This window comes from Erpetoichthys calabaricus, chromosome 10 (assembly GCF_900747795.2).
Source record: "Erpetoichthys calabaricus chromosome 10, fErpCal1.3, whole genome shotgun sequence".
Taxonomy (NCBI): domain Eukaryota; kingdom Metazoa; phylum Chordata; class Cladistia; order Polypteriformes; family Polypteridae; genus Erpetoichthys; species Erpetoichthys calabaricus.
The window spans coordinates 140,391,578-140,407,692 of record NC_041403.2 but is presented as its reverse complement, the minus strand read 5'-3'; the positions used below and the strand labels follow the sequence as shown (position 1 = coordinate 140,407,692).

The 16,115-nt window shown below is 45.8% G+C and overlaps 1 protein-coding gene across 5 annotated transcripts in view; it reads left to right on the top strand.

Moving 5' to 3' along the window:
* The window catches only part of pltp (phospholipid transfer protein), a 33,808-nt gene that overhangs the window by 14,902 nt on the left and 2,791 nt on the right, over nt 1–16,115 (top strand). For all 5 annotated transcript variants that reach the window (XM_028811975.2, XM_028811976.2, XM_028811977.2 and 2 more), the window contains exons 9-12: nt 1,353–1,529; nt 7,008–7,067; nt 7,229–7,393; nt 7,611–7,678. In XM_028811975.2, the coding sequence (XP_028667808.1) occupies nt 1,353–1,529; nt 7,008–7,067; nt 7,229–7,393; nt 7,611–7,678 (470 nt within the window). The remainder of the gene's footprint in view (nt 1–1,352; nt 1,530–7,007; nt 7,068–7,228; nt 7,394–7,610; nt 7,679–16,115) is intronic.

Here is a 16,115-nt window from a genome sequence, read left to right as displayed (position 1 = left end):
TGGAAGTAAATTAACACAATACCAAGCACATGGCATTTTGTCTTTTGAGAGGAAGCCATGGCCTGGGGATCAGAGGTTACGGCGAAAAAAGATAAGTGCAGCTGGTCTTCTTTCAAAATGCCTAAATCTCATAATATTGGCATTTTTTTGTTAAAAAATTACATATATAAGCTATTTTACAATGTGTGTGCTTGACAATTTTCTTCACTTGTAAAAGGGAATTATTTGGTAAGTTTTCCATTTGGGCTCTGTGCCCAATGACTTCCATTACAGGCTGTGTATTTTTTAAAATTTATAGAAAATGGTTAACTTTAAAACACCATTTTGCTTGGCAAATGGATATATACAGTGGTACCTCGGTATACGTCCTTAATCCGTTCCAGATCCTTGGACTTATACCAAACAAATTTTTCCCATAAGAAATAAAGGGAAAATGATTAATCCGTTCCCAAGAAAAAAAATCCTATTGTTATTGGCATATTATACATTGATGGGGTTATATAAAATAATTTAAACACTGCTTAATACTAAAATACATAAATACAAAAGCAATTAGATGAAATAAATGAAAATTTAACCTCACTTTACCTTGCTGAGAAGAGTCGAGTGCCTACTAAGACTGCTCTTTCCCGTCTTTTAACCTCCTTTATCTTCCTTTTTTCCTCGATCCATCTATCCCCCCAGTTTCTGGTGCCGACCTGTATATATATGTCCACCCGTGCCTCCGTGGGCGCAGCGCCTTAATCACATGCTGCAGGAAGCCATTGAAGCAATTAAGAACGATCGCACCCACATGTGCAGGTACGACTCGCTCCAACTACCTCATTAACTCCCTGCGGTCGTGCAATCGTGCCCACGGAGAACGACACGGCTATACGGATTTAAAACCTGGCCATTTTTTTTGAAGCTGCGGACCCATTATACCACAGGCAGTCTTGGCTTGTCTCGAGAGAGGTAAACAAGGGTAGCACGCAGTGTTCTAGCATGCAAGTTGTATTCCAAACAAAGGTTGTATACCAAGCAAAATTTTTCGCGTCCAAACAGGACTTATACCAAGTTGGACTTATTCCAAAGCGGACTTATACCGAGGTACCACTGTACCATGTTTGTGAAGAAATAATTTTGACTAATAAATACCAAACTAATCCTTTGATGAAAACCTTGAACCAGATTTTTGCTTGGTGCAGTGCATAGGTAGGTAGGTAGGAGGTAAAGGATCAGAAGAACATATACTGTATTTGTTTTCTCAAGATGCAAGTCCATCTTCATTGTTCCATACACCTAATAGTTACTACTTTTGAGTTTTTAAATAGAAGAATCACCTACTTACATTTTATTTCTTTTTCTTGCAGGGGATGTTCTATGGCCTACATGATGAAAATGACACCCTTGTAAACTACTCCGAGGAGCCTAAAATCCGTGAATACAAGCATATGGTGTACCTGTCACTCTCGGAATACTTCTTCGATAGTGCCATGTACTCCTACTTCAAGGCTGGAGTCTTCAGCACAGAAATCTCTCATGAGAAGGTAGGTAGGACTCTGTACTCTTCAGCCATTAGGGAGATTGTGTTCCAGAATAAAAAAATGAAGGTTGTATTTAGGAACGAGGGACTATGGTAATGTAATACGAGGCAGCTGTGAGAGGATGTTCCCAGAAGAGCAGAAAGTACCACATAATGTGAAATTTTGTTGTGAAAACAAACTAGAGAATCGTCATGTTTGCTTGGAAACAAAAGTAGGGAATACAGTCTGTACCTTGAATTAGAAGGCAGCAAGGCCAAAGTAGAGAAAATCAGAATGTCCAGACAAAATGCCAAGCAGACACTGGGAAGGATTTGGTCAGTTCCATTCAGACAGTGACCAGATGCAGAAGTTGAAGATAGGAACCTGAATTCTTAAGGCTAAATGTCCAATGCAGTTAAGTCATATTCTTTTGTTTTTAGTTTATGAAAAACATTACAACCATGCTTAAGATACAATGGTGACCTGAAATGTCACACTGGAGCGGTCCAGCCTCATTAGCTACATCCACACTGCTACAATTTCATTTAAAAAGTATTTTTAAGCAAAAATTATCTCTGTCCACATTAGCATTTTCACATTATTTATGAAAGTATCTGCGTCCAACAACCAAAAACACATATGACGTAGACATTGACCTACTGTACACTGGGTATGTTACATCAGTGGAAAAATTCTTGAAGGGCTGGTAATGTCGACGTCCAGAGATTTATTGGAAAACTGTAGTGTCCAATAAATTATTTATTTCTTGAACATGTTTGCTGCATTCAAACTATACAAAATATGGTTTTGGTGCGTACAGGAAACCAATACAAATGCCATGGAAAGCAACTCCTCTATGACTGCTACATTGGAATAAGCTTACCAGTCAGTGAGTGAGACATATAATTTGCAGGATTCAATCAGGGAAAGGCTACATAATATGCACAAATAAATTAGAGTGTGATTAGAGTCAGCGTTTTCAAAGCTCTCCATTTTTTCCCCATCCAGACTGCAAAAGTGAGCCTGTGTTGTGAGAAATACACAGCTGTGGAGAGTGTTTTCAAAAGTCTCAATTTTTTAAAGTTAAAAATGCCAGCCAGGGTAGTGTGGGTGAAAGGAAGAAACGAGACTAATGTCTGCATTTATAAATGAAAATGTTATTGTGTGGAAGTGGCCCAAGACATGTTGATTGCTCAGCCTGATGTTCTGTTGGGGCATTCTTCAGTGCAAAAGAACTCCCACTGTGTTGTCTAAAGGCTATCAACACCTGATTAAACATTGCTGGCCTTGTGGGGGTGCATGGTATAAGTAGACTTTATGGAGCTCAGTGGTGGACAGCTGAGATGGTACCCATAATATATCCATCCATCCATCAATCCATCCATCCTCTTCCGCTTATCCGAGGTCGGGTCGCGGGGGCAGCAGCTTGAGCAGAGATGCCCAGACTTCCCTCTCCCCGGCCACTTCTTCTAGCTCTTCTGGGAGAATCCCGAGGCGTTCCCAGGCCAGCCGGGAGACATAGTCCCTCCAGCGTGTCCTGGGTCTTCCCCGGGGCCTCCTCCCGGTTGGACGTGCCCGGAACACCTCACCAGGGAGGCGTCCAGGAGGCATCCTGATCAGATGCCCGAACCACCTCATCTGACTCCTCTCGATGCGGAGGAGCAGCGGCTCTACTCTGAGCCCCTCCCGGATGACTGAGCTTCTCACCCTATCTTTAAGGGAGAGCCCAGACACCCTGCGGAGAAAACTCATTTCGGCCGCTTGTATTCACGATCTCGTTCTTTCGGTCACTACCCATAGCTCATGACCATAGGTGAGGGTAGGAACATAGATCGACCGGTAAATTGAGAGCTTTGCCTTATGGCTCAGCTCCTTTTTCACCACGACAGACCGATGCAGAGCCCGCATCACTGCGGACGCCGCACCGATCCGCCTGTTGATCTCACGCTCCATTCTTCCCTCACTCGTGAACAAGACCCCAAGATACTTGAACTCCTCCACTTGAGGCAGGATCTCGCTCCCAACCCTGAGAGGGCACTCCACCCTTTTCCGGCTGAGGACCATGGTCTCGGATTTGGAGGTGCTGATTCCCATCCCAGCCGCTTCACACTCGGCTGCGAACCGATCCAGAGAGAGCTGAAGATCACGGCCTGATGAAGCAAACAGGACAACATCATCTGCAAAAAGCAGTGACCCAATCCTGAGTCCACCAAACCGGACCCCCTCAACACCCTGGCTGCGCCTAGAAATTCTGTCCATAAAAGTTATGAACAGAATCGGTGACAATGGGCAGCCCTGGCGGAGTCCAACTCTCACTGGAAATGGGTTCGACTTACTGCCGGCAATGCGGACCAAGCTCTGACACCGGTTGTACAGGGACCGAACAGCCCTTATCAGGGGGTCCGGTACTCCATACTCCCGGAGCACCCCCCACAGGATTCCTCGAGGGACACGGTCGAACGCCTTTTCCAAGTCCACAAAACACATGTAGACTGGTTGGGCGAACTCCCATGCACCCTCCAGAACCCTGCTAAGGGTGTAGAGCTGGTCCACTGTTCCGCGACCAGGACGAAAACCACACTGTTCCTCCTGAATCCGAGGTTCGACTATCCGACGGACCCTCCTCTCCAGAACCCCCGAATAGACTTTTCCAGGGAGGCTGAGGAGTGTGATCCCTCTGTAGTTGGAACACACCCTCCGGTCCCCCTTCTTAAAGAGGGGGACCACCACCCCGGTCTGCCAATCCAGAGGCACTGTCCCTGATGTCCATGCGATGTCGTAGAGACGTGTCAACCAAGACAGCCCTACAACATCCAGAGCCTTGAGGAACTCCGGGCGTATCTCATCCACCCCCGGGGCCCTGCCACCAAGGAGTTTTTTGACCACCTCGGTGACCTCAGTCCCAGAGATGGGGGAGCCCACCTCCGAGTCCCCAGGCTCTGCTTCCTCATTGGAAGACATGTTATTGGGATTGAGGAGGTCTTCGAAGTACTCCCCCCACCGACCCACAACGTCCCGAATCGAGGTCAGCAGCGCACCATCCCCACCATATACAGTGTTGACACTGCACTGCTTCCCCCACCTGAGACGCCGGATGGTGGACCAGAATCTCCTCGAAGCCGTCCGAAAGTCGTTCTCCATGGCCTCCCCAAACTCCTCCCATGCCCGAGTTTTTGCCTCAGCAACCACCGAAGCTGCATTCCGCTTGGCCTGCCAGTACCTATCAGCTACCTCCAGAGTCCCACAGGACAAAAGGGACCGGTAGGACTCCTTCTTCAGTTTGACGGCATCCCTCACCGCCGGTGTCCACCAACGGGTTCGGGGATTGCCGCCACGACAGGCACCGACCACCTTACGGCCACAGCTCCGGTCAGCTGCCTCAACAATAGAGGCACGGAACATGGCCCATTCGGACTCAATGTCCCCCACCTCCCTCGGGATGTGGTCGAAGTGCTTCCGGAGGTGGGAGTTGAAGCTAATTCTGACAGGGGGCTCTGCCAGACGTTCCCAGCAGACCCTCACAACACGTTTGGGCCTACCACGCCTGACCGGCATCCTCCCCCACCATCGAAGCCAACTCACCACCAGGTGGTGATCAGTTGACAGCTCCGCCCCTCTCTTCACCCGAGTGTCCAAGACATGTGGCCGCAAGTCCGACGACACAACCACAAAGTCGATCATCGAACTGAGACCTAGGGTGTCCTGGTGCTAAGTGCACATATGAACACCCCTATGCTTGAACATGGTGTTCGTTATGGACAATCCGTGACGAGCACAGAAGTCCAATAACAAAACACCACTCGGGTTCAGATCGGGGGGCCATTCCTCCCAATCACGCCCTTCCAGGTCTCACTGTCATTGCCCAAGTGAGCATTCAAGTCTCCCAGCAGTACGAGGGAGTCCCCAGATGGTATGCCCTCTAGCACACCCTCCAGGGACTCCAAAAAGGGTGGGTACTCCGATCTGCTGTTCGGTGCATACGCACAAACAACAGTTAGGACCCGTCCCCCCACCCGAAGGCGGAGGGAGGCTACCCTCTCATCCACCGGGGTAAACCCCAATGTACAGGCTCCAAGTCGGGGGGCAATAAGTATACCCACACCCGCTCGGCGCCTCTCACCGGGGGCAACTCCAGAGTGGTAGAGAGTCCAGCCCCTCTCAAGGAGATTGGTTCCAGAGTCCAAGCTGTGCGTCGAGGTGAGCCCGACTATATCTAGCCGGAACCTCTCAACCTCACGCACAAGCTCAGGCTCCTTCCCCTTCAGAGAGGTGACATTCCACGTCCCAAGAGCCAGCTTCTATAGCCGAGGATCGGACTGCCAAGGTCCCCGCCTTCGGCCACCACCCAACTCACACTGCACCCGACCTCCTTGGCCCCTCCCATAGGTGGTGAGCCCATGGGAAGTCCCATAATATAATAAGATGTAAATCAAAATTTCATTGTCTGAGAAGCAAAGTCATGAAGGGGCTGAACATTAAGACGTAGCCATACACATTTTAAAAAACAACCCAAAAAGTACAGGCAAGGACAAAATCCACTAGAGCAGAGGTCGCCAAGTCCTGTCCTGAAGGACCACCATGGCTGCCCTGTTTGTGCTGCTAATGAACTTCTTGTGAATTCATTTTAATTGAATTGCTTTTTTAAGATTTGCTCCCCTGAATTTCTTCATCGTTCCTCTGAATTGCTTCATTTCTTTCCTTAAATGGCACCCAAACAGAAATGAAATGTGAAGTGAGGGAGCCAACAGAAGACCAGCTAAGTCAGGGCCTCAAACTCCAACCAATTTCACTCCAAGCAGCTGCTTAATGAGGTGCCAGTTCTTGTCGTTAATTAAACTCGTTCTTTAATTTCGTGGTTTGTTGCTTCTCTTGTGGTGCATTAGCAGACATTTTCGAAATTGTTGATTTTCTGTTTCTAAGTTAAAATGTTTTGGGGACCGGAGTAGACCAACATTCCTGAGACCTTCATCGTTCTTTATTTTCATATATTGTATGATCAACATCAGTTGTTTTGGCTCATTTTGTATCTCATTATTGTTTGGCTGCTAATTAAGGAAAAACGAAACAATTAATGGGTCCGAGTCTTCAAGAGCAAGTAATTCAAATTAATTCAAAAAAAGTTAATTAATAGCAAAAACAGGTCACTCATTAAGAAAACGGTTCAAATGAAGACCTGCAGCCCCAGTGGTCCTCCAGGACCGGAGCTGGTGACCCCTGCACTAGAGCAAACAAAAACAATTAATCAAAAAATAGAAATTGTCAAAGAAAAAAATCAAAACACAATACCAAAGCACAAAGTGCTGTCATACATAAGCTGTAAAGTATTGCGCTTGTGCTCTTATGGAACACCAAAACAACACAACAGTACAGGAGGGTAGAGATACAAGCAGCACATAAGTCAGTCTGCAGTTTGAGCCTTGCATCTGTGCTGTAGACCTTTGGAAAGAGCCTGCAGTCCACACTCTGTGCCCCTGGTCACATCACCTTCTTTTCCTCTTTCAGATGTCCAAAGACTTAGAGTTACTTTTAAGAACAACATACTTTGGGACAATCATGCTGCTGGTAAGAAAACGACTTTCTTTGAAGTGTGTTTTTAAATTTCTGTTTGGCCATCTTTCACCTTCTCCACAAAATTGGTTCTTCTGTTGCAGATACCCCCTCGCAGACCTTGCTGCTTGGCTTTTTTTCTCTTTGATTGTTGTGTCCATATCTGCTTCTCCTAGGACCCTTCAGTGATGGACGGGCCCATTGGCTTAGAGCTGAGAGTCATATCTCCCCCCAAATGTGTCATTAAACCTTCAGGGACCACTGTGTCTGTTACTGCAGTTGTTAGTGTCTTACTACTGCCTGAAAATCGTGAGCCCATCCAACTCTCCAGCATGACAATGGTATGTGGATTGGGGGACCAAAATGTACGTAATGGAAGTAATGTGTGGGGAAAACAGCTTTGATTTTCCTTACATGCAGACTGGAACAATAAAGCTGGGAAGCCATTAGATGTGGACTGTTGCATTATGTGTCTGAAAAGAGATAGTGTGTTTTGGGGTCTGTTTATTCATACACTGCCTTTTGCTATGTAAAGTAAAAATTGATTGCTTTCTCTAGGAATCAAAAATGAATGCCAAAGTGTCAATGAAGGGCAAGAAGCTGGCTGTCCATATGGATCTGAGAAGGTAAATAGTAAAAGGAACTGATCTCATCCTCAGGAGGTGCTCCTCCCAATGCTGCCCAACACCTTTTCCAGCAAAGACAGAAAGCTTGTTGGAGATTGTAGACTAATAAATGCAGGTCTGTGATGGTCGTGACCTTTTTCATGTGTGGCATTCTTTAAGCTGCAGTCAATACACAAAACCAAAACAAAGGTTACCACCTCACGTGCGCTTCAGAACAGGTCATTCACCTGAAGCTAAACATGCTCAGGCCTGGCCAGTACTTAGATGGGAGACCATCTAGGAAAGTTTGAGTTACTGCTGGAAGAGGTGTTGGTGAGGGGGCACTTACCCTGTGGTCTGAATATGGCTCGCAGTGCAGTGATGAGGATACTGTACTATAAAAAGGGTGCCGTCCTTCGGATGAGACATAAAACCAAGGTCCTCACTCTCTGTGGTCACAAAAGATCCCTGGGCATCCTTTGAAAAGATCAGGGTGTATCCCGATGTCCAGGCTAAATTGCCCACCACAGCCTAGTCATTCTGGTCCCCTAATCATCCCCTGTCTCTAATTGGCTCTCTCTCTTACCACTTTACCACTTAATAACTAATGTGTGGTAAGTATACTAGCACAAAAATGGCTGCCGTTGCTTCATCCAGGTGGATGCTACACATCTGAGTAGTGAGAAAAGTGCTATATAAATGTAAAGAATTATTATTATTAACAACTGGAAGCCATTTAGATATGCAGGCTGAAGTGGTGGGAGGTAAGCTCTTGTGGCTGATTGTGCCTTTAAAATACTATTTAGTTATTCCATTATCCTGAGAAGGTCATGGGAAGTATAGGGGAGCAAGGCAGGAACCATTCCTGGACTGTGCACAGTCCATTGTAGCCTTTAAAATTCCATCGTTGGTAATGAGCAATGGCTAATTACAATTATCTGTAGCAGCAAAGGTTACAGTTAAGCCATTGTCAGCATATTTGCTAACTAAATGTCCTTTAAAGTTTGTGACATTTTTATGTTTAATGAAGACTGTCTTTATAGTTTACCCAGGCTCTAAATTTTTTAACCAAAATTCCAACTTTACAACCACCTAACTGAATCTGGCCATGCCCATGCAACACACTGAAAGAGATGGGTAGCCATGAAGCCTTACAAAAAGATCCAGTAGAAAATGATGATTGACCAATAAAACCGCCTGTGTATTTTATCTGTGGTTTATAACTGGTTGATAATAAGATGGATGCTCTTTATTTCAAACCTCAATGAGAGGAGCTTATTATCTAGCAAGCTATCAGGACAGGTATCTTCTTTCAATTAGTGTGTCTAGCCTTCTAGCCGAGAAAATGAAGACATCAATTGAGGATTTTTTTTTCCCCATCATCACAGCTCAGATGCAATGACAGCACATAACGAAATGTAGTGAAACCGAAACAAAGTGCTGGCAGAAGCAAGCCTGCTCACCATAGTGCACTGCTTTTACTGCTGGTGGAAAATGCATTGCCTGTCAAAGCTGAGGGTGGCAGAGAAGCGCAGAGTAAGCTGCGTAGCTCAGGTAGACGTAGCGAGATAAGCAGAGCACACTTGGCACCACCTGGACAGTCACTTTCACAAACTTGGATTCTTGTGCATATGTGAAATAAACCATAGAAAAAGGCAAAAGTGTGCACCTAAGGGATGAGATAGAACAAACTATTAAGAGTGGTGGTCCATTAGCAGCGATGGGACATACAGGAAATGACATGGGCCACAATCCCTGTGCTGCACGGAGTTTTAGTCAATAGTTTGAAAATGTATGAGCCTTTGTGCTTTTATAGAAGTAACTTTGTACACAATATTGTGGAGTCCAAGACCCAGAAAAGTCAGTCAGTTCTGAAATTAAATGGGAAATCAATGTACTATGAGCTAGTGGTATGTAATAAAAGTTGTCATCAGTACATTACAGTAGTAAAGCACACTTAATTAATCAGGGACCTCCTCGCTACATACACACCATGGAGGGCAAGAATTAGTGTAGAGGATCCACTACATGGCCAAAAGTTTGTGGACACCTGATCACACCTATGGTATATGAGCTTGTTGGGCATCCCACTCCAAAACCCTGGGCATTGTAGGAATTTTTGATTATTATTAGTCAATAAGATGGCCATCAACAAGGATGCCATAAAGTGGAATTTGAAAAAAGAAATTTTAACTTGGTTAATTATTAGTTCAGCCTTTGGCAATATTATTATCCAATAATTTGGCAAGGCTCCTACTTTATTTTCCTTACCTATCTCTGTTGTAGGAGGGGGTCTCCAGTCTTTAGCCTTATATCAAGGTAACTGAAGCACGCACGTTTTAAGGAACGGAATAAAACATTTTTTTAATAAATACAAGGATTATACAAATATAACTGCATATGTATATTGACGTATAAGACTTGACGCAGATACACTAGACAGATAAACATATCTTGCTATTATAAAAAAAATCTTGCGACAAGACGTGATCTTTTGAAGAGAGACACTTTCACGTCCTGCGAGATGGACAAGTCACATCATACTTACAACCTTTGGAAGCAAGTCCCGTGATACACATGCAGAGCAGGTTAGAGATAATGGAAGTAGGAAAATTCGAAAGTCTCAAAAAAAAATGGGAGTAAAGATCGCATTAGTGCAAACAAACGGAAAATATTACTCGGTGAAATAATGGAACAGCGAAAAGAGATTGAATAGTGTTTGAGGATGTCTGGGGGACAAGAGAGACAAGGCAGTGAGACAAAAAGATAATAGCTAGTACAGGCTTTTAGACGTTCGAAGCACCGCACGAGAAGCAGATCACGTAACATGGTAGCAGTAGCAGCAGCTGATCGAGCAAAGAGGAGGTAAAAAAAAAAAACAACGGTTATCTGTTTCCCATTGTATCACCGTTAAAGAGAGATTTCGGAGGAGCGACCGAGTCTCCTTGGGGTGCGTTCAGCCCCTCTCTTCACAACAGTGCATAGCGCTGGCTGGTGGGGAGGGGTTGGCGAGCGAAGCGAGCAGGGAGTGATAATAATACTAATACATTTTATTTATTCGTAGGTGCCTTTCTAAACACTCAAGGACACTGAACAATAGATAAATCACACATTATAAACAAAACTAAAATACAAAATGTAAAATCAGACAGAGCAATTGTAGTCAAAGAGTAAAAAGCAGTCTTAAACAAATGAGTTGTAAGTTTAGATTTGAAAAGTGAGAATGAATCGATATTTCTAAGCTCAGGTGGTAGTGAGTTCCAGATCTGAGGAGCACAGCATTCAGTTGGTGGTAAGACGGACGAAGGGGACAGTCAAGTGGATGGAGGATGAGGATCTAAGGGTACGGGAGGGAAAGGCAACATGGAGGAGGTCAGACAGATGTGGAAGGGCAAGGTTGTGGAGAGCCTTAAAAGTTAACATAAGAATTTTGAATTGAATGCGGAACTTAACTGGAAGCCAGTGAAGCTGCTGCGAGACGAGAGTGATATGGTGAACAGAGGGGGTTCTAGTAATGATGCGGGCAGCTGAATTCTGGACCAGTTGAAGCTTATAAAGAGATTTGCGAGAAAGACCAAAGAAAAGGGAATTGCAATAATCGAGACGAGAAGTGACAAGGCTATGAAGAAGGATAGCAGTGGTGTGGGGAGTGAGGGAGGGGCGAATACGATTTATGTTACGCAAGTGGAAATATGCAGACCGGGAGATGTTACTGAGGTAGGACTGAAAAGATAAAGTACTGTAATGAATTATTATTATTATTATTACTGTCAAGGATGACACCCAGACTCTTAACCTTTGGGGAAGGGGAGACAGAGGAATTATCAATAACAAAGGAAAAATGATCAGTTTTGGATAATGTTGATTTTGTACAAATGAGGAGAACCTCAGTTTTGTCACTATTTCATTTAAGAAAGTTTGAAGAAAACCAGGATTTGATTTATGATATGCAATCAATAAGTGACGAGGGTGGGAAGGAAGCAGTAGTTTTGCTAGTGAGGTAGAGCTGGGTGTCATCAGCATAACAGTGGAAGCTAATGTGATATTTATGAAAGATATTGCCGAGGGGAAGAAGATAAATAATGAAGAGGAGGGGCCGCATGACAGAGCCCACCAGAAGTAACAGCGGTGGGTTGGGATGTAAACGTTTTAAGCTGAACGAAATGAGTACGGCCTGACAGATAGGATCTAAACCAGTCTAGTGGACTGTGGGTAATGCCAGTCGAAGATAATCTATTAAGAAGAGTAGTGTGACAAATAGTGTCAAAGGCCGCACTCTGATCAAGGAGGATGAGAATAGTAATTAAACCAGAATCAGCTGCCATAAGGAGGTCATTAGTAATTTCGATAAGTGCCGTTTCTGTACTATATAACATACAGACTGGCTGTTTACTGGTATTTAGAGTTCTACTTTATCTTGAAACAGACAGTTTACAAATACCATTATGGATGATGTCCGATGTTGTGTGGAGCTATTGCTTTGTTGTTGCTCCAGGTTCAAGTGGAGGATTCCTCATGCATTGGAGTGTGCTCTTTCTCTTTGCTGCATAATGCTTGTGTGTAGTGTGCTGTGCTGCTGCTTCCTCAGCTTACCTTCTGCTGTCTTTTGCCACTTCATAGGGAAAAGGCATCAGTCATTCTGATAGAAGAGTTTAGATTCTGAAGTTCCCTTCTTGTAGTCATGGCTTCTCAGCCTTGTCAGACTACTGGCACACAGCTTTGGCTTGACAGAGTGGGTCTTGCTTCAGGTTTATAAAGAGACAAGTTTGTTAAAGTTGGCTGTCCACTCAGGAGGTTCATAGCTTTTTGGGTCTGAGATCAGGATTCAGATGCTTTCCGTCATTTTGGAAAGCTCTTCCTCCCTGAGAGAATCCCTGAACTTATTTCAACTTGCCATTCTCTTGTCTTCTCTCACTTTGTGAGGTGGGGTGCATGTGGTTTAAAAGAAGGTTGAACCTTCTCCCGATCAGATTAAAGTCACTTCCAGTTAGAATATCAGTGTCTTCTAATAGGCGAGTTATCCTATTTGTCATCCCTTGAACTACAGGTCTTTGTCCTTGAGTCAGTTTCACTCCTTCACACTCAAGAGGTCTGTAGAGGGCCCTCTGTAGAGATGTCAGGTCACCTCTGACTTACACCTTTGTTATCAGATGAGGTCCAGGCAGACCCTGATAAAAGCTGGAGTTCAGTCACTTAGTTTGGAATACATCTGGATGCCTGCATCCCTGTTAAATCTGCTTTCTTACAGGCCTGGTGTGCTACTAAAGCCTAGCAGAAATGGCAATGCCTGCTTTGTCCTATAGTGTTAATATTGAGTTGGTCTTCAGTCTGTGGTTGTAACGGCCTTCACTCTTCTGGGACGTCTTTCCACAAACGCTTGGAGTGTGTCTGAAGGAATTTGTGCCCATTCAGCTGAAAGAGCATTTGTGAGGTCAGGTACTTATGTTAGACTTGAAGATGAGGCTTGCAAACAGTGTTGCAATTCATCCCAGAGGTGCTCAGTATAGTTGAGGTATGGGCTCTGTGCAGCCCATTCGAATTCCTCCATGTCTTTATGGACAAGGCTTGGCTTTGTGCACAGGGGCATAGTCATGTTGGAACAGAAAAGGGACTTCACCAAAATGTTGCCACAAAGTTAGAAGGGCAGAATTGTCTAAAACAGGGGTTGGCAACCTTTCAGCAGCATCATGCCGAACCTATGTTACAATATTAGTCGCCGTGCCGACATAATTCTACCAATTTTGTTATATATAGTATCAAAATTGGTCAGGTTATAATGGGCTTCAAAAGTATATCCATCCATCGTCTCCCGCTTATCCGAGGTCGGGTCGCGGGGGCAGCAGCTTGAGCAGAGATGCCCAGACTTCCCTCTCCCCGGCCACTTCTTCTAGCTCTTCCGGGACAATCCCAAGGCGTTCCCAGGCCAGTCGAGAGACATAGTCCCTCCAGCGTGTCCTGGGTCTTCCCCGGGGCCTCCTCCCGGTTGGACGTGCCTGGAACACCTCACCAGGGAGGCGTCCAGGAGGCATCCTGATCAGATGCCCGAGCCACCTCATCTGACTCCTCTCGATGCGGAGGAGCAGCGGCTCTACTCTGAGCCCCTCCCGGATGACTGAGCTTCTCACCCTATCTTTAAGGGAAAGCCCAGACACCCTGCGGAGGAAACTCATTTCAGCCGCTTGTATTCGCGATCTCGTTCTTTCGGTCACTACCCATAGCTCATGACCATAGGTGAGGGTAGGAACATAGATCGACTGGTAAATTGAGAGCTTCGCCTTGCGGCTCAGCTCCTTTTTCACCACGACAGACCGATGCAATGCCCGCATTACTGCGGATGCCGCACCGATCCGCCTGTCGATCTCACGCTCCATTCTTCCCTCACTCATGAACAAGACCCCGAGATACTTGAACTCCTCCACTTGGGGCAGGATCTCGATACCAACCCTGAGAGGGCACTCCACCCTTTTCCGGTTGAGGACCATGGTCTCGGATTTGGAGGTGCTGATTCTCATCCCAGCCGCTTCACACTCGGCTGCGAACCAATCCAGAGAGAGCTGAAGATCACGGCCTGATGAAGCAAACAGGACAACATCATCTGCAAAAAGCAGTGACCCAATCCTGAGCCCACCAAACCGGACCCCCCTCAACACCCTGGCTGCGCCTAGAAATTCTGTCCATAAAAGTTATGAACAGAATCGGTGACAAAGGGCAGCCCTGGCGGAGTCCAACTCTCACTGGAAACGGGTTCGACTTACTGCCGGCAATGCGGACCAAGCTCTGGCACTGATCGTACAGGGACTGAACAGCCCTTATCAGGGGGGCCGGTACCCCATACTCTCGGAGTACCCCCCACAGGATTCCCCGAGGGACACGGTCGAATGCCTTTTCTAAGTCCACAAAACACATGTAGACTGGTTGGGCAAACTCCCATGCACCCTCCAGGACCCTGCTAAGGGTATAGAGCTGGTCCACTGTTCCGCGACCAGGACGAAAACCACACTGTTCCTCCTGAATCCGAGGCTCGACTATCCGACGGACCCTCCTCTCCAGGACCCCTGAATAGACTTTTCCAGGGAGGCTGAGGAGTGTGATCCCTCTGTAGTTGGAACACACCCTCCGATCCCCCTTCTTAAAGAGGGGGACCACCACCCCGGTCTGCCAATCCAGAGGCACTGTCCCTGATGTCCATGCGATGTTGCAGAGGCGTGTCAGCCAAGACAGTCCTACAACATCCAGAGCCTTGAGGAACTCCGGGCGTATCTCATCCACCCCCGGGGCCCTGCCACCAAGGAGTTTTTTGACCACCTCGGTGACCTCAGTCCCAGAGATGGGGGAGCCCACCTCCGAGTCCCCAGGCTCTGCTTCCTCATTGGAAGGCATGTTAATGGGATTGAGGAGGTCTTCGAAGTATTCCCCCCACCGACCCACAACGTCCCGAGTCGAGGTCAGCAGCGCACCATCCCCACCATATACAGTGTTGACACTGCACTGCTTCCCCTGCTTCTCTCTCTCAAAAGTATATATTATAGTAATTTTATTTTACATATAATATAAAAGTATATTATACCCTGCGGTGGGCTGGCACCCTGCCCGGGGTTTGTTTCCTGCCTTGCACCCTGTGTTGGTTGGGATTGGCTCTAGCAGACCCCCTGTGACCCTGTGTTAGGATATAGCGGGTTGGATGATGGATGGATGGAAGTATATTATACCAGTAACGGCACACTGCTATAACGATAACGTGCAGTGAATCCACTTGACTTCAGCATTCCTAGTTTTCATCCTCTTTCTTTCTCTGTACGTTTAGCAAACATCGTTTTTGTCTTTTATGAATCACTTTAGGGCAGTATATTACTTAATAATAAGAAGAGGTTTGTTTTAACATACTGAGCACATGGTTTCCCTTTGTATGAGAGTCGCACATGCAAAACGTAGGTGGGGACGCGGAGCACAAACGTTGTAATTAAAATATAATAAAAGAGGTTTGTTTTAACTTACCGTGGCCTGCACTGAACACATGATTTCCATTTAACTGCGAGTCGCACACGCAAAATGTAGGTGGGGACGCAAACACGTGTGCTGTAATATGGCACAGGTTGCCGACTCCTGGTCTAAAATGTCTTTGTATTCTGTAGCATTGACAGTACCCTTCACTGAAACCAGGGGGCCCAGTATTGTGTATTAAAAAGACGATTGATTACTTTATTCATTTGTATCATTCATGTAGTAATAATAATAATTCTTTGCATTTATATAGCGCTTTTCTCACTACTCAAAGCGCTTAGCAATTGCAGGTTAAGGGTCATGCTCAAGGGCCCAACAGAGCAGAGTCCCTTTTGGCATTTTACGGGATTCGAACCGACAACCTTCCGATTGTCGGTGCAGATCCCTAGCCTCAGAGCCACCACTCCGCTATCTTCAACAACATAGCCTCTGGTCATATATTTTTTAATAATTTTCT